Source organism: Grampus griseus (assembly GCF_964374135.1).
Source record: "Grampus griseus genome assembly, chromosome: 3".
In the NCBI taxonomy this organism is placed as follows: domain Eukaryota; kingdom Metazoa; phylum Chordata; class Mammalia; order Artiodactyla; family Delphinidae; genus Grampus; species Grampus griseus.
The window spans coordinates 121,820,286-121,839,826 of record NC_139019.1 but is presented as its reverse complement, the minus strand read 5'-3'; the positions used below and the strand labels follow the sequence as shown (position 1 = coordinate 121,839,826).

At 44.9% G+C, this 19,541-nt stretch overlaps 1 protein-coding gene across 1 annotated transcript in view; it reads right to left on the bottom strand.

Moving 5' to 3' along the window:
- The window catches only part of SH3RF2 (SH3 domain containing ring finger 2), a 143,673-nt gene extending 127,998 nt beyond the window's left edge, over positions 1 to 15,675 (bottom strand). Inside the window, exons 1-2 of the mRNA XM_082650226.1 lie at positions 15,559 to 15,675; positions 13,957 to 14,436 (exon numbers count right to left, since the gene is read on the bottom strand). Coding sequence (XP_082506352.1) covers positions 13,957 to 14,334 — 378 coding nt within the window. The 5' untranslated portion in view covers positions 14,335 to 14,436; positions 15,559 to 15,675. The remainder of the gene's footprint in view (positions 1 to 13,956; positions 14,437 to 15,558) is intronic.
- Between the last annotated feature and the right edge of the window lie 3,866 nt (positions 15,676 to 19,541).

The window sequence follows — 19,541 nt, the reverse complement described above, 5'->3', positions numbered from 1 at the left end:
AGGAATTAGAAGACTCACTCAGCCCCTGCACATGTGGTTGGTACCATGTAGTTCTGGAGTGACAAGACTTACACAGGTAACATGACTTGAGAGGAAGTTACTAACGCCACGTTAATAAATACAAAAGATACGTGCTACATATACTCTTTGCACAAGGAAAGCAGAGCTACTGTGCTGCAGGGTAGCATAATGCGATAGTCAAGAATGTGCTTGTGGAGAGGGTGTGGAGGAAAGGGAACCCTCCCACATGCTTGGTCGGAATGTAAATTGGTGCAACTGCTATGGAGAACAGTATGGAGGTGCCTTAAGAAACTAAAAATAGAGTTACCGTACGATCCAGCAGCCCTATTCCTGGGCATTTATCTGGAAAAGATGAAAACTCTAATCTGAAAAGACGCATGCACCCCAATGTTCGTAGCAGCACTATTTACAATAGCCAAGACATGGAAGCAACATAAATGTCCATCAACAGATGACTGGATAAAGAGGCTATGTTGATATGTATACACAATGGAATATTACTCAGCCATAAAAAAAGAATGAAGTAATACCATTTGCACCAACATGGATGGACTTAGAGATTATCATACTAAGTGAAGTAAATCAGAGAAGGACAAATATCATATGATATCACTTATATGTGGAATTTAAAAAATAACACAAATGAACTTATTTACAAAGCAGAAACAGACTCACAGACACAGAAAACAAACTTATGATTACCAACAGGGAAAGGGTAGGGGAGGGCTAAATTAGGAGTTTGGGATTAGCAGATACAAGGTACTATATATAAAATAGATAAACAACAAGGTCCTACTGTATAGCACAGGGAACTATATTCAGTATCTTATAATAACCAATAAAGGAAAAGAATCTGAATATATATATATATATAACTGAATCACTTTGCTGTATACTTGAAACTAACACAATATTATAAATCAGCTATAGTTCAATTTTAAAAAAATTTAAAAAAACAACGTGGGCTTAGAGTTAGTCTACACAAGTAACTTTGGGCAAGCGACTCAGTGCTCTACTCCTGAACCTCAATTTCCTCTGCTGTTAAACAGTGTTGCTCTGTGGTTTCAATAAGCTTTTGCAGGTATTTAGCCCAGGCCTGTGAAGACCATAAGGGTTCAAAACCAGTAACTATTTCTCTGAAAATCTTTAAATTTATATAGGTTAAAAAAAAACATAAATGCAAATACTTCTGTATCATTTGCATATTCTGTAAAATATTTGAGACAGTGGAATTCTGAGACTCAGAGAATCTAAGACTTTTTCTAGCCATAGTGATTGCTTACATTTACTAAGCACTCAGATACACTTCATGTCACCAGGCTGGTTCTCAGCTAAGACAGGATTAGAAGCTGACTTTCCTGAATTTCAGGCTCTATTTTTCTCCACCTTTAATAGACCATTCTGCCTATCCCGATGACAGTTTTCCGAAAGGAATGGAGCATAAATATTTTGATCTAACTCTGTTTATATTTCGAGAAACGCAGACCAGCTCCGGCTCAGAGCCTGCCATATCTCCTGATAACATATCTCCCCAAGGAGTCCTCCCCCCCAGCACTTGCTTCCTTGATCAGCTTCTCCCTTTCCTCCTCCTTCCTCCCTGCTTTCTGTTGCCCGTCTACATCTCCCATGTGTCTTTTCTGCCTTTCTCTATCCCTACCCTCCTCTTTTCTCTGGCTCCATTTCCTCCTCTCTTGTCTCCCTCTCCATCCACTTAGACTCATTCCTACCACTTAAACCCTTACATTTATGACCAGGTGCACAGCATATCGTGCTCATGGAGTTGCATTGGCTACAGACTACATCATGCTCTGGAAGGCTTCTCAACCACATTAGAATGGTGGTGTTGGTGCCAACAGGAACCAACCAGCAATGGCAGGTGGTGCAGGGCTCCCTGAGGTGCCAAGGGAACACCATACTTGTCTTGGTCACCCTGACTGATCTCGTTTAGAACCCAGTCCTTGGATGTAGGCAAACCTGGTTCAAATCCTGTCTCTGCCACTTCCTAGCAGTTCCTTCAACTGTAAAATGAGAAAACACCATGGACTTCCAAAGGCTGTTGGGAGAACTCAAGAAAACCATGCTTATTTCACACAGTGTCTGGCACACGGTGTGTGCTATGTGACAGTTGTAGTTATTAAGGTGCAAATTAATAATGTCCACCTCCCATTGGCTTCTCTCTCTTCTGGTCCCACCCTCCTTGCCCAAGCAATCGGGCCAAGCACTCTGCGTGCTGGCGTTTGCCTGATTCTCGAGGCTTTGGGACAGCAAGTAGAGAAGTTAGAAAACCCAGGACCTCTCTCAATCACAAAGTTTTATGATCGTGGAAAAAAAAAATCTTAGTGTTCCAACAACTTAAGAAAATAAAAACAAAATAAAAAGAAACATGTTTAACAGCAAATTCTTTTCCTTTCTCACACAAAGGGAAGTAAAAGGAGGAGATGGAAAATGTCCTTTTTGTTAAAATGTGGGCTTCTGCATCCTTTTTATAATCTCTTAAGGCGAAGAAAACGCTGCCATCTCCTTTTGTTCTTCAATCATCCCCTTCCGCCTTCCTTCAATGAGAAACTGGAAGTCCAGAAGATTACCTCTCCTGCTTCCCCAGAAAGCCAGAAAGAGAAGTTTTCTCTTCTGCCCCTCCATTTCTCTGCCATTCCTGTTTATTAAGCAAAAGTCCCAAATCAGGTTTATGTCAGCCTTGCCTTTCTCCTATCCAGGCAGCTCCTTAATATCACAGCCAATCACCCTCCCGGAACACAGCTCTGAAGAGATCTATTCCTGCTCCATGCCCACTGACTCTGCTGCGTTGCCTTGGCAACCAAATAAAACACTTCTATGTGTGCGGCCGTATCATCCTCAATTCCGCAAATCCAGGGCAACCTGCTCAGAGGGCGGCGCCTGCCAGTCAGTTGGTGTTCTCCTCTCTCTCTGGCTCCGTTCTGCTCTGATTTCTTTTTTCACCTCCCAATTACCTCTGAATCCCCTGCAAGCACTTACGTGCCATTCCTAGCACACCTGGCCTTGAGTCAAGAAACACCCTTGTCAACAAGACAGAGGCTGGAAGGGATCCTGGGGACGAGATGGCTGGGATGTCTCCTCTCCTCCGGCCTCAGGGGGAGACACCAGGGGCTCCTGAGCCTTGAAGATTCTGAATCTAACTGCAGTGTCTTGCAATATCGCCAACATTATGCATTCAGTACTTCAATATTTATTGAATGCTGGTTGCATTTCAGGCACTGTGCTGAGTACAGAGGAGACAAGACACTTCCCTGACCTCATGGACCTTATGTGTGCTATGAGGCCAGAGGGTAGCACTGGGGACTCTGGGAGCCTGAGGAGGAACAAATGGCCGGCTGGCTTGGGATTTGGGACAGAGGGCTGACTTCCTGGAGGAGTGAAGGCTACACTGAGACCAGAGGATGGGTTGCAGTCAGCCATGTGGGCCAGTTTCCCAGTTAGGCAGATGGTTCCATACTTGCCTTCTCTCACACTAGCAGGTGGCTGATACCCTCAGCTGGGGTGGTTTGCTTCAGGCACCCCGGGAGCTATTTGCCTTATGTCTCCTGTCTCCAGGCTAAAGTTTTCCTGTTAGCCTCTCAGAGAAGAGTAACAGTGAATGATCCAAGCTCTCTCACCTCTTCGCTTGGCTTTCCATGCTGTGCGTGGGAATGGCAGCCAAAAGGCACATTTTCCCAAACCAGCAGCCTTGGGACCATGATAACAGGACTCACCACCCAATGTACATGCCTCTCAGTGTATTCTGAGGTTTGCAATCCTCAGTGTCGCGGGTTTCTATGAATGGTTAAGCATCAGACCATTTGCATTTTAAAAAATGCAACCTCAACAATTGCCCCAAACACAAATACAGGAATGCTCAGTTTTGATCTGCAGCCATTTCCTCCCATTGTGTTTTCTTATATGAACATTTATTGAGCACAAGCCTCTTATTTGTGAGGTAGAGAAAACGGTAGCACCTATCTCAGTGGGTTGTAGAAAGAATTAAGTTTAAGTGAGATTCTGTAGGTAAAAGTGCTTTACCCAGTGCCTGACATAGTAAGTCCTTTGTTTAACATTTATTAACTGCATCATAATTATTACTTTACGTGGATGTGTCCCAAAAGACCATGAGCTCTTTAAGGGAGGGTTTCAGCCATTTTGGTGAATTAGTCAGTTTTCCTGGGTCTCTTCCATGTCTACATGTTATTAAGGATCATATCTTATTTGCTTTTGTTCTTCACTAGAGCCTGGCAAAGGGTCTTACTCATAAAAGGCATCCTGTATATGCTTGTTGAATGAATGAGGCATAGGAAAAAATAATAATGCCTCACACTTACTGTCATGGAGTACCATGCGTCACGCCCTGTGCTAAGAACTTCACAAGAATTATCTTGACTTATCCTCCAAATGATGCCACGATCACCGTTACCCCCGTGTCTTCAGTGTAGTAAAATGGCAGGCTGACCGCAGTCAGTGTAGTAGTACTTTCTGAGATTAACCTACCTGGATGAGTGCAAGCAGACAGTTAACCTTTATTAGGAGCTTATACTTTGTCCAGACCCTGTGCTAAGCACTTTACAAGAATCGCCTCATTAACTCCTCCCAAGAACACTATGAGTTAAGTTTCCTATTTTCATTTTGTAGCAACGATGCTCAGAATTACTAAGTAACTTGCCCAGAAGCACACAGCCAGTATACATTTATGAAGAGCCTTTGTCCTGAATCACAGCATTATCTTTTTTTTTATATATAAATTTATTTATTTATTTTTGGCTGTGTTGGGTCTTTGTTTCTGTGCGAGGGCTTTCTCTAGTTGCGCGAGTGTGGGCCACTCTTCATCGCGGTGCGCGGGCCTCTCACTGTCGCGGCCTCTCTTGTTGCGGAGCACAGGCTCCAGACACGCAGACTCAGTAGTTATGGCTCACGGGCTTAGTTGCTCCGTGGCATGTGGGATCCTCCCAGACCAGGACTCGAACCCATGTCCCCTGCATTGGCAGGCAGATTCTCAACCACTGCGCCACCAGGGAAGCCCTCACAGCATTATCTTGTTTGCTTATCTCATTGGAAGTCTAAGGTCAGAAGCAGCAGAAAACTGGAATACATATTTTAAAAATGATACTAAAACACCTACTCCTCTTACTCAGAAAAAAGTTTTAAATATGCGTGTGTATATGTACATATATATATACAATCACATACATGTACACACACACACGGGGGCAATGAGGAGTTATTGTTTAATTGGTACAGAGTTTCAGTATGGGATGATGAAAAGTTCTGGAGATAGATAGTGGTGATGGTTACAAAACAATGTCAATATACTTAATGCCACTGACCTATACACGTAAAAATGGCTAAAATGGCGACCTGTATGTTATATACATTATATACATGTGTGATGTAGGTTTGTCAGCGTGAGAGGTGCAGGGGCCGTGTTCCTACCTGAAGTAACTGCCTTCCCTTCATGTAGGAGGCCAGGTCAATTTAGCTCATAACTCAGGAGCAAATTCTTCTAGTGCCTCATCTTTTCTGTCACTGGTATCCCTGGGACTAAGTGTACATTAACTCAACATGAAGTGTTTCCCCCATGATCAAAGGAGCACATAGAATTTGTGGTGTCTGATGCAGGAGTTTGGCCATATATGGAGAGGCATTTCCTATCTTCTTAGGGTTAGCAATTCATGAGCTAAGTGGTTTTGAACCTGGCCCATTGTGTTTTCTGGACAGTACTGTTTGTCACCCAAAAAGGTATTTAATAAGGTGATTCCCAACTAGAATATTTCAGTATGCCTACTGTAATAAGCTGCTCATTCCTCACATAGCTTTGTCATGGTTCTATCCATAAAGAGTTCATTTCTGCATTTTGAAGGGTTATTCCATGATTCCATGAAGTCTACCGGAGACATGAATACATTCATTATTTATTCATCCATTCGAAAAATATTTGGGGGTTCCTAATCTGGGCCAGGTTGTAGTCTGGGTACTCCAAGCACAGTATTGAGACACAGGACAAGTTGCCTGTTCTGCTGGTGTTTGGAAAAAAGATTGGAAAAATGACAGAGATCTGAGGTGAACTCAGCTGCTATGTGAGTCCTGGAGTCTGGGACCATGAGCATTCCTGGTATGGGCTTTCAATGGTGTGAGCTTTCAGGACAGAGCCTGGCATGTAGCAGGCACTTAGAAGCAGTCTGTTGAATGCCCTGGCTTCTGACCTGGGGATCTAGAACGGTGTGACCCTGGGGGCGGACACAGACCCAAGTTGCAGGAAGCAGCTCATGACAGATGGACTTGTCTTTCCTTGTCCTGTGTTCTACTCCTTGCTTTGGGTGTGCTGGCTCGTGTTCCTGCAGGCTAGGGTTGTCAGGTAACCTGACCATTTCAGTGGAAAAGAGTGGCTCTGTCTGCCAGTGAAGTGGAGACTACTCCTCAGTTACCCAGTGAGCTCAGCCATCTGCTTGGAGCAGAGGTATCTTGTTTGGCTGCACTGAATCCATCAGGCCACATGATGACAGGTAAGCAGTTTGGCTGCAGAGAGACTTTATTACAGAGTAACTGACACATGCCTTCCTAGCAGTGGTATTGAAGCAGGTAACAGGTCACCCCATCTCCACTCCATCTGTTTCCTTCTCCCTCTCTTCCAACTTCCATTCTGTTCAAGATATCCTTGTCCTGCCCTGACTTTCCTAGCACCCACATGCCCAGAGTAGACCCTGCTTTTTCACTCCTTGACCATGTCCTTCCTGACCATTAAAACACCTATTTTTTTGTAGGAAGTTTCTTTTTATTGGCCAAACTTCATTTCCCTTAAACTGAACCACCTCCTCGCCTGACATTTTCATAAACCATCATCTTTTGTGTCTAAGGCTTCTTTGTCTTAATCACTTTACTGGGTTATAATTTACATACCAAAAATGAGCTTTTTAAAAATGTACAGTTTGATGAATTTAGACAAACCTATATCCACCACATAAAACATTTGCATTACCCAAAAAACCACTATAGTTTATAGTTTTGCCATTTCTAGAATTTTATATAAATGGAATCACACAACATGTACTCTTCAGTAAGACATTCCTTTTTTCATATCTTAACATTTCTAAAATTGGATGTATCTTACAGTGAACATCTAACATGGTAATGCTTCTTTTCCCTTAAGAGCTATAACTAAATAATATATCTTACAATAGATAATATCTTTAAATCAGGGATATGTTATATATATATACACACACACACATATATTCACATATATATTTATTTATGTATGCTTAGACACATGTATCTAACTAGTTGGTTTTACCATTAGACGGTAAGCACTGGGAAGGTAGAATCTTTACTTTGCTGTGTGGGTTCCCAGTGTACCTATAGCTGACTACTGACAGAAGCTAAATAAATACTGCAGAAGGTGGTGATAGTGAGTTTCAAACAGTTTTCCAAAAATATCTTCTAATGACAAGAGCTTGCCTAAAACTCTTCTTGGCATGAGTCAACAGTCTCTAACCACAATAAAGGTTCTCTCTGGGAGCTTAACTACCTCTGCATTAGTATGAGACAGCATTTCCCCAAATTTGTTCCATGACAATTAACACTACTCAAGGTACTAATGAAAGGAGGGAGAGGGGAGTATCACTGTTACAGAAATTTGGGGAACGTTTCTTCTTCTTATCTACCACTTAGAGATTCACAGTGCATTAGCGTGCTAAAAGTGCTGAAAAGTCCTGCAGCAAAGAAAAAATGTTTGGCTCTGTTTCAGTCCAGGTTTGTTTGACCCTGGAGTTTTATGGAACATCCATTAATAGCTTACAGAATACAGTGTGTGAAAGACTGTCATATAAGCATGAATTTAAAGATAAGAAAGAAAGGGAGAAGATGATGAGATTGAAGAGAGCTGTATGTGGGCTGGGCCCAGCTAAGCCCAAAGCTATGTAATGGTGCCTGGAATGGGATGGATGACATGCTCTTTCTGAGTCAAGGGCTGAACAGCACTTTCCCTCATTCCATAATCTTTTTATAGTATGAAGGGACATGTGGAAAGACAACCTAAGAGGCAACAAAATGACACACAATATGCGTTGACTGATCCCTTAGGTGACATGCCCCAGCGCATGTGCTGGATAATTGAGGTTGAGTGAGGAGAACCTTCTATCCCAGGCATCTGCCTGGGCCATCCACTGGGGGTCAAAACGCTGTGTTTGTCTACTGGCCAGATACCTCTAACTGATGAGAAAACTGAAGCAGGTAATAGAACGGTTTGCTAAAACAGAGAGAAGCCCACCTGCAGGAATTACCCTGATCATTTAAATGATGATAAAATCCTTCTCCGAAATAGCATTGACCCAGTACACACAGAGATGAAAGGACATCAGAGTGGGACCTGAGGCAGAGACTCAAAGAAATGTATAAGGGCTCCCTTTCATTTTTAAAAATATTCTTTTAAACATCATCATACAGTGAAATGGACTTTTTTTTCTCTTGGTATATATTCCTATGAATGTTAACACATACACAGATTTATTTAACTGCCACCACAAACAGGATACAGGACAGCCCCTTCCTCCCATAAAATTCCCTCATGCTATCCCTTTATAATCCTCTCCCAACCCAGAACCCCTGGTAACCACTGAAAGCCACTATTTTTCATCACTACAGTTTTGTCTTTTCGTGAAGCCCCTGTCCTTTTGCTATCTCCTTTGCTTAATTTTTTAACAGAAGACTCTGCATGTTTATGTGTGGGTGCAAATCCAATGCCCCAAGCTTTCTCCTCTATTGTTAATTTTGTTATTTAACATTTATTAGCATCTATTATGTACCATACTACACTAAGCTTTTCACATACATTATCTCATTTTAATCTCACAATAGCCTTCTGATATATGTACGCCATTATTATCCCCATTACACAAATATGGAAACTGCAGGTCAGGGAGGTTAAGTGACTTGCCTGAGGCCTCATAGCTCACAAGTAATTGAATCCCAGCACAAACCCAGCTCCATTTGACCACAATCCTTAAACACTAATCAGTAAAAGGGAGGGAACTGTAACTAGGAAGGAGGTCCGTGGAGAGAGGGTTGGGAGCAAAGCCAGTTTGGGGCCATGTGGTTTTTTAAAAGGTTTGCATATGTGGGTGGATCTGGGGAACCATCTGGGTCTCCTGACTTCTCAACCTCAGCTCCTACCTTTATGTCTTCCTCCACTTGCCGCATCCAGGCCTTGCTGACCCAGTGGCATCTGCCTGCTGTTTTCAGGGGCTTGGGATGGTTTTAGTCCCATTGTAAATTTAGCAGAAACCACCGTCTGTGTCACAGCTCTGCCGAAGGACACAGCAGCTGAAACCCAGGAAAAGGGGCTGGGCGCCTTCTGGTTTCTACCCAGCCTCAATTCCCTCATGTGCCTTCTGACCTCATTTTGCCATCTCAGCTGCTTGCAACACCAGCTGAAAAAGTTTCTAGGACACGGCCACCTGGTCTGTGTGCTGTAGGTGGCAGGTGTGTTCTTGCTGAGACAGGGCAAGGGAGACGGGAATGTGTGTGGTTGGCATGTTGTTTAACAAAGAAGGGAGAGAGTCCTGCCCTGCAAGGCCCAGGGCGGCAACGTTTGTATTGGGGATAGAGAGATGCAGAGGAAAGGAAAGCTAGACCTTAATGAGGAACTGGTGATGCTGCGGAGGTGCACCAGGTTGTTGCCCTTTGTATGGTGTCCTGCTGAGCTGCCATTTGGGGAAGTGACGCTGGGTAGCACGTTTTCTCCTAGAATCAAGTCCTTGCTCCTAAAGGGTCTTGGAAGTGAGCTGCCAAGTCAGCGCATGCTGGGAGAAATCACACACCTGAATCATAGCCCCAGATCCTTTGGAGACACACAAAGCAAACCAAAAATCAGGGTACCCAGGACCATCTCTGGAGGACACTCGATTAACAAGGGAGTGAGAGATGTTGTGTAATTTAGACTGGAAAGTCTTGAGTCGCTTTAATAAGAATAACAGCTCATATTTATTGAGCTTGTAATAGGAACCAGTTGCGGTGCTACGAGCTAACTGACATTAACAGTTTCATTTATTTCTCCCCACTGACGCTCTGAGGTAGATACTACTGTTATCTCTAGTTTATAAAAGGGGAATTAGAGGCACTGAGGTTTAAGTGATTCATCCAAATTACACAACTATCAAGGGGCAGAATCAGGATTTGAATTCTGGTATTTTTCAAACCTAACTTTGCAAATTTTATCTTCACTGCTTTCTTGCCTTTTTTCTATTTTTTCTTAAATAAATTTATTGATTTATTTTTGGCTGCATTGGGTCTTTGTTGCTGCCCGCGGGCTTTCTTTAGTTGTGACGAGCGGGGGCTACTCTTCATCGCGGTGCGCGGGCTTCTCACTGCGGTGGCTTGGCTTGTTGCGGAGCACAGGCTCTAGGCACACGGGCTTCAGTAGTTGTGGCACATGGGCTCAGTAGTTGTGGCTCACGGGCTCTAGAGTACAGGCTCAGTAGTCGTGGCGCATGGGCTTAGTTGCTCCACGGCATGTGGGATCTTCCCGGACCAGGGCTCAAACCCATGTCCCCTGCATTGGCAGGCGGATTCTTAACCACTGTGCCACCAGGGAAGCCCCTCTTGCCTGTTCTAATTCAGAAATATTATTAAAGGATAACAGATGGAGGAGGAAGAGAGATCAGCTATACAGAAGCCCATAATCTTCTCGAAGGCTTGCAAAGTTCCTCTGGCTCACCTGCAGTACGGGAAGGAATAAGAGCCCGTGGGATTTGCACTGCCATGGGCCCTCCAGGAGTCTGCCGATCTCCCCTGTTGGTTTGAAATAATTGCGTGCTGTAGAAACCCACAGCCGTTTCTCAAGTTTTCTTTTTACACAATCGGCTTAGGAGGGTTTTAGACAGGTAGGCACAGTGGACTATTTTTTTGTCTCTTGGGCTGGCACCGTGAAGTGTGACTGTTGGTTCCACCCTAGTATACTGGCTGGCACAAAAAGTACCAGGCCTCTTTGAGCCAACAGAAACATCTTGATGAGCTTGTGGTTTTGATGAGTTTAGGAGAGCAGAACAGACTTTGGGCTTAAAAAGCTGCTGGACAGGAAGTTAAATGAACTCTTTGGGAGTGCCACCTTAACATCGAGTCCTTTGGAAGAGGTGTTTTAGAAAATGGTACCCTGTGACAACAGGTTATTTATGCCGTAGTAGGGTAGTACTTGATACTTAGTATTATCCTGGCCTGGACTCATCATAGACTCAAGTTCAATAATAAGACCTATTACACTCTCCTGCAAGGGCTATCACTCCTGCTGTATTTTGTAGAATGCCTCATGCACGGCAGGGCACACTAAACAGTCAATAATAATGCTTACTATGATAACGACCTTCCTAATGCCTTTCATCTAAGAATCTCAAAGTGCTTTGCAAACACTCATTAGTTAAGCCTCACAGTGGCTCTCTGTTTTTGTAATACATTTTCCCATTTTACAGAATTTTAAATTGCGACCCAGCGAGCTTAAGTGGCTTGCCCAAAGACATACAGCCAGTTTAAATTAATGATAATGATGATACTTTGCATTTACACGGCATAGGTTTTCTAGGGTGCTATGAGTATGTTGTAAAGATAATTTTTACACTATCCTGGAGGAAGAGGGGTAGCAAGTATTACTAAGTGTTGACTGGATTGGGTAAACTGAGGCTGAGAGGGCAAGTAGGTTGGTGAGGGTTTGACTGAGGATGCAAGGCCATCACTCCGCCTCTCAGAACAGTGTGGCCTCCCAGATAATCCACAATTCTCTGAACCCAGGGACACGTGATCGCTTTCACACTTATAGGAAAGGTAGCTGTATTTGGGGGAGTAGAACAGGTTGCAGAATTACAGCCGTATTTACATCCAGGAATAGTTTGTTCATATCCCCATTGAGAGAGGCAAAAGAGATGACACGAGGCACTTGGAGAAAGGGAGGCTCAGGAAATGAAGGAAACAGGGGCAGTTGCGGGCTGGCTGCCAGCTCTGCTCTCTTGTAGAGAGTCTTCACTAAACCAGGTCCTGCCTGAAAGCAGGAGCCCTCAACGGCTTGGTTCTCCATTTCAGCCTCATGGCAGGACTCCAGTGCAGCTCAGAGGATGGGCACAACCCCATCACTGGCACCTTGGTCTGAAGTGACAGGTCCTCGTGAAAGAGTTCCAGGGACACGCAGCATCTTACTGGCTGTCTCTTCCGTTGGACCAGCTCTAGTTCCTACAACTCCCTGTGCCGGGAGGGGCCTGGGAATCCTCTGTGTTTCAAAAAGTAGGTAGCTGTGGATCCATCTGTTGCTACCTTTTCTTAGCAACGTAGCCACATCGAAAAAAGATGAAAGCATGAACAAAAACATGCGAAGGTGGTAGGGGACTTGCCTTCTCCCAGTCCCCCGACACTCTGAGTGATCGATGATACTCTGCCCTGCAGGGACTTTGCAGACTTTGCAGCGCAAGGGAGGGGAGAGGTTGCTGGGTCTTAGGAATTCAAAGGGAGATTTGCTGACCAAAGATAGAACCTAATGCTCTATAAACACAGCCTGCCTCAGAAAGTTTGCTCCGCAACCCTGACCCCGCCTTTTCCAGGCCTGTGGATTCTGATTGATGACTAGACCTAGGGCTAATAAGGAGCCTTAAACAAGGGCGCCAAGCCCTCTTCGGGAATGTGTTCACGCACACAGGCCCAATGGCACTAAAAAGTCCGCAGTGAAGAAATCACACCAATGCCCTGCTTCTTCCCGCTCTCATTTTGGAATGTTTCCATACACCCCTACTGCATGGGTGGCTTAAAGGTGCAGGGAACCCGAGGAGGGGTGAGCTCTTGGAAGGAATACTTTAGAAACTTGCTCTGAATGCACACCACAAGGCTATTCTTCTTCAGTGAGAAGGAATCCAGGGAAGACCCTCCCACCCTCTGCGGCTCTTCACAGCAGGGAGTTGTGAGACTCTGCTGCCAGTGTTAAAGCTTGCTTCAGGTGGGACTTCACAGAATACCACTGAGACTTTCTAAGTATGCCAACCACCCAAGCCACAGCTTGCCATGTCCACGTGGACACACTGACTGCAAGAGTGACAGCAAATAATCCTCCTGGAGCCACAAGGACCACGCCCTTCTCTTGAAATGTCCCCTTACCTAGCTTCCCATATCCAGGTCAGATAGAGTCCTGAGGATGTGCCCACAAGGCTGGAGAGAGCGATTCACATTACAAACACCAAAAACATTACTGGGTGATCTCCCGGGGCTCTCCTGCGGCTCTTCATTTTTTTTTTATTGCAGCCTCTGATGTGTACTTTGTGTATGTTTTATTCATTTTGTAAAGTAAGACACACCTGCGGGGCTCCTACACACATCTATTGTACTTTACAGCCAGCCTTTCCTGTCAATCACTCTACCCACATATACGCTCCCTTCCCACGTGAAATTTGGGCAGTTAAGTATCTTGATAACTTTGAACCATTATGAATGAGCATTGTCATCATGGCACTTTATGACTGGGAATGGAAAGATGGATCGGGGTAAAATGCAAACAAAACCTGACATTTGGAAACTTCTTTGAGATCTCAAAAGCAACAAGCAGTGAGATTTGTTTTTCTTTTTTCCCATCCTCTGTGCATTTCCCGTGCCCTGGTTTGGCCTCAGAAAAGCAGAAATGTAAGACCAAAAATACAATCAAGAAAGCTTTCCTTGTCCTACCACCTTCTGGACGAGGAGCAGGGAGAACCTGGGAAGCTTTAACAATCTAAGCATTCGTGGGTGGATCAGATAGGCTCAGGATTCCACCAAGTCTCAGTACAACGATCACCGCCCACAGAAACTTATCCCCAGGGAATCCTCCGCAGGGGGTCTTTGAAATGTAACTAAAAGAACAGAAGCCCCAACTGCTGGTGCAGGCAAACCCAACCTCCAAGTGGACACAGTAGGAACAAATGAGATCTTTCTTACCCCATCCATGTGGATTCTGATGTTAGGCACCAGCTGGAAAGGGCTGCACTGCAGACCTCGGGGGTGAGTCTTGCTCTTCCTGCTGCCCTGTGAGGTCAGCACGCCAGGCCTGCAGAGGGAGCCCCCTCCCCCCGAGCCCTGGCCCGAGCGCACGCCATCCAGAAGGCGCACGAGCAGCAGGTTGGCCGGCAGCGCCTCGATGCTGCAAAACACCAGGGTCCTGCATTCGGGGCACCTCAGCTCTTTGTGGGTCTTGAAAATCCTCTGGAGACATGGTTTGCAGAAGGTGTGCTGGCAAGGGAGGACTTTGGCGGTGACATCGAGCTTTTCGAGGCACACGGGGCACTCCAGAAGATCAAGTAATGTCACATCATCCATTTTATTTTAAAACTCCAGTCCTGACCCGGAGGGGCTAAGTCCACATGGTCAGGTCAGCTGAGCCAAAGGGGCAGAGACTGCCTCTTGAGAATGTCCGGATGCCTGCCGGTTTGAAGGAGAAAGGAAGAGAAGAAAAAACTGTGAGCGCTCGGAGAGGTGTATCCCACCTACATCCAGCCAGCGTCTCATAAGGCAGTTTGCAAGGACTTTGCTCCCGCACCCAAGTTTCAGATGACTCATTCTGATTCAGTGCTAGCAGGTATAAGCCTCGACTCCTGCCTGCTGGCGGATGTGAGGGAGCTGTCAGCACGGCCGGCCACTGGCTACTTACTCATTGCCTCTCCGTGTGCAAGGCAAGAGGGGGAAACAGAACTGGCCTGTTGAGGGGACAAAGCCACCCCGCTCTCTCAGCCAGGGCTCCAAGGGTGAAAGCCCTCAGGCAGTCCATCTGGGTCTCAAATGAAAGGCCCCTCAGGATGCAATTTCTCTGAAGCTATTTACTCTTTTCTTTCCCCCCTTCTTTTAAGTTTATCTGCTATGCACCATACTATAACAAACTGTTTACGTAGATAAATGTATCTGAATCTCATGTAGTTGTAGAATTCTTTCCTTCACAATACATCTTCCCCCATTATTTTGTTCTAGCAATGTACAAAAAACATTTCTACTAGAAACTAATTTTCAAAAATTCTTTTGTCAACTCCAGGCCATGTGGCTTGGAAGTTTCTTTTTTTTTGTTTTCTTTCTTTCCTCTCTCTTTTTTCTCACCTTGATTATCTTAGCCTCAGAGACAATAGCCCTCCCATATGATAAAGTTGCACAGCCTGTTTTGTTACTTTGACAATGGTTCTCAGTTTCAACTGAAGCAGATAGGAATTCTGGATTGTGGTCACAGCCTGCAAGAACCAAGATGGAGCAGTGTATACAGGTGTGTGTGTGCGCCTATGTGTGTGTGTATTCTGAAAATCATCCTTGTCCCAGAAACAGTTTCCTTTCGGATGTCTGAAAAGAAGTCTCCCCTTTAGGAGAGTCTCCAGGGAAGAGGACCCCGGCCCTCACAGCGCCAGGGCTTGGGCGAACGCATTCGCGGGAGGTTTGGCACGACAGCCGGCGGCCCCACTGGTGAATAAAGCAGACAGGACACACCAGGCTGAGAGCCGGCGCCGGCCTTCCTGAGAACTCTCCAAAGATGTCAGCGCGGGGAGGTGTGCGGGGGCCACTAACCTTGAGTTTGTAATCCCGGCTGAGTTCAGCTCAGCACGGTTCTCGGTTGCCGCTCCGCCAGGCTCCCTCGACCGGCTTCCATCTCCCTGGGAGCTGCTGCCGCCGCTGCTTTGCAAACTTTTACAACTCGAGCCTTACTCACTTCAGGGATCGCTTTACTCAGCCCTGTTAACGCTTTCAGCGCTGGGCGCCGGCAGTGCTTTCCTCTGTGCTTACTGCTACTGATCCTTCCTTTGTGCAACGGAGTCGATTTCTGGGAAGAGATTACAGGGGGCCAAATATTTTGCTAGCTCATAGGGACAAATATTTACAAAGTTCATATTTTCACCTTTCTCATTTTCGCTCCTTTCCCAGACGCTGAAACACACTCAGTTATAAACATGCCCCGGTGATTGTGTTTATTTTAACCTTGTATGAGGATTTCCTGAAAACGTCAAACGTATTAACGGTAGCTATGATACCAAAGATAAACCGGCCACCTAAAAAATACTGTTCCTTAAAAATCACAGTCAGTCCTTGAATTGTGAGATTTGAGAGGGACTTGAGTGATCTTTTTGCTCAATCTTTTGAAATTAAAAAAACAATACTGTGGTGGTCCAGACACATCCTTGAAAAGTCAAAGCATAGGAGGGCTTAAAGAAAAAGGAAAAGCAATGTCCCAGGTCCCCCCTACCCTACCCACTGGAGCCTTTTATAGCCCCAAATAATGCTTATACTTCTATTTCTTGATTTATCAATAGTATATTTCTTTTAACACTACAAAGTTACCCAATAAAGTAATAATGATCTTATTATTACGTAACACCAGAGTAGTGTAGCCCTTATCTGTGCCAAGCAGTGTTTTAAATACTTTAACTGCACTAGCTCATTTAATCCTTTTAGCCACCCAATGATACACTATGCTCTTCTTACCCTCGTTTTACAAAGAATGAAATGGAGACTCGAGGTTAAATAACTCATCCTAGGAGTCACAGCTAGCAAGAGGCTGGTAATCTGGGCTCTCAACCACCATGTCATATGGTGATACCACTTTAAGGGGAGGAGAGATGTTTGAGGGGAGCTAAACCTCATCTAGGATGGCAGGAAGTCAAAAGATAATGACCCAGAGTGACCAATCAAATTCTCTGGCAGATGAGGCAGCTGTGCCCAGAGAGACTGAGAGATTCCTTGACGTTACCCAGTGAGTGAGGGGCAGAACTGGGACTAGATCCTGGGTGCTCTGCTTTTACTGTATCTTCTCTCTCAAACACAGGGATGACAATTCCTTATCATGAAGAAAGTACTTAGATATAACTCCATGGGAAAACCATAAGAGGGAACCAAGAGGTCTGAGAAGAGATCACAGTGGTTTACAGGCTTTTCAAAGTTCTTCTGTGTCAGTTCTGAAAAAGCAAACATGCGTGAGGCTCAAAACAGGGGGGAGCTTTGGGATGGAGCAGATGAAGTCATATGTTCTCCAAGCACAGGGGCCTGATTTGGATACATGTCAGTTCCAAGAGATCACTTTCAATTCTTTTCTTTTTCTTTCATCTCTCTTTTATGTAGGGTGTTTTGAACTTCAGCAACACATCCCACTCCGTTGCCTGTTTCCTTCAACTGATTTCTACTTTAGATTCTGTGCTTATCAGGAAGGCCCTGTAGTTCCAGACCCTTTGGTGTCCCCGCTTGGTAAAGCTGAGCTGTCTCCTCTGTGAGCTGTCCCTCAGTCCCCTCACCCCACAGAAAGGGCCACTCTAGTGGGAACTCCACCTGCAGGAGTGGCCAACATTCTCCCTCTTCCCCTCTCTTGTATTTTTTTGGGATCTTAGTTCCCCACCAGGAAGCGCAGAGTCTTAACCACTGGACGGCCAGGGAAGTCCCCCCGCTCCTGTTCCTAGACATACTCTGTCTCCCTTACATACCCACATCTGCACCTACACGTGCAGGCACACACATGTTTGCACAAGGACAAACATACTCATCATCTTAGTAACGTAACATTTATGCCTCAGAGCAGTGCTAAGACTTTAAACAGACTATCTCATTGAATCCTGCCAACCACCCTATAAGGTAGGTGCTACAACTTTCCTGGAGTCACAGAGATTGTGATCTGAACCCAGGTTGGTTTAATCCTGGGACCTATGTTCCTTACCATTATTGCTTCCCATGTTATAAAGTCATGTATATGCCATAAGTATACCCATCTATGTTTACCTAAGTTTATGTAAAGATACACATGCAACATTATGTATGCATCCTTTAACTACAAACGAGCCCAAGCTCCTTTCACTCTCGCTGTATGTAACCTACCCAGTCTCATGGCCCCTCCCTGCCCCTGTGTGGCCAATGATCTCAAAAAGCTTCAAATCCTCCCATCCCCGAGAAAACACAAAAAACCAGCTCCGTCCCAGGAAGGCAGGATAGATCCAGTGCTACCATATTTGACAGTTGAACATTCGTCAGAATGGAATGGTGATGGTAGAATTTTAGACACTAGCAGAGGGCATAGAAAGTTTACACTGAATAGGAGTGGCGTTTTAGCACCTTTTGAGTCACATCCTATAGGCGGTCCCTACCACCACCCACATATGAGGTTAGTCTTAGTGGAAACTTGAGAAATTTTCTTTTGAAGCTTCTGAAGAAGGGGGAGAGTTTTCAGTGGGGATTTCATTGTGGCTTACCCAAATGCAAACCTGGCGTCAAATCAGACCAAGAAGTAGTCCTCAAAAACACAGAAAAAGTGAACTACGCAGGCCTTCCCAGACTCCAGGCTCAGGCCACCAGCCCACTGCTCCCACCTCATCAACACTCCTCTTTGTTTTTGTACAGTTACATAGCGATTACAGATGGTGCTCTTTTTAAATACCTGTGTGATATTTATGAGCTTCTGCTGCTTGTATTTACAAGCGTATCTTGCATTATGTAAAACAAAACCCCAAATCTGATTATAATTGTTCCCCTGTTCAAGATCCTTTGGTAGATGCCCATTGACCTTAGGATAAAATCCAAATCCTTTTCTGACCTATCAGGCCGGACGTGATCTGGCTCTTGCTCAGCCACCAACTTACCCCCGCCTCTCCCCCTCACTCACACACTCCAGTGCCCCTGGCCTTTTCTTTTTCCTCAGGACAGTTAAAGTTTTTCTGCCAAGGGGTATTTGTTCACGTTCTTCCTTCTGCCTGCAACACGCTTTCTAGTTATTCTCCCCTACTTTACTTTCTTCACCTCCTCCTCTGCAAGTTTTAGCTTAAATGCCACTTCCTCGGGGAAGCCTTCCTTGATTCTCATGACTAGAACGTTTATCATCCTACGCTTCATGATAGTTATCACAATTGTAATTCACTAATTGTTATAATAATTTACTAAATGCCTGATTCCCCCAAATAGACTGCAAGTTCCAAGAGAGCAAAGCACTTATGATAGACAAACTACTGGATCCCTCGTAGTTAACATAGTCACCGGCATGTGGTTGATGCTTAATAAATGTTTGTTGAAAAAAAAAATAAAAATAAAAAAATGTTTGTTGAATGGGTTTATGAATGAATGAATGAATGAATGAATGGTGTTCTTAAAAAACTGTGTCTGGGCAGATGCTGATAATGGTTTTATATTGGCGACCTCTTGGATGCACTTGGATGTTCTCAGCCTCATCTCTAATGCTAAGAAGTTTCACCAGATTCAGGTGAATGCTACCTGGCGCTGTCGGGACCCTGCCATGCACCTCTTGCTTCCTGTCGTCAGCTTCTCTGACGTTGCAATAGGGACACCCGTGGGAACTTGCTCTCCAGTAACAAGTGCATGATCCAAAACTGTGGACCACCTTTCACTAATGGGGAATCTATGGATAAATGCTTCCTCCGTTCAGCCTTTGGAGTGGGCAGTCCTGAGATTTCATAAGGCTCTTCAGAAGGTTCTGTGGGACGAGTTGCACTCATCGTTGGGTGGCTAATACAATAATGCGTCCTTATGTTATCTCTCCCTCATTCCCTGTAACACTCTTTCAT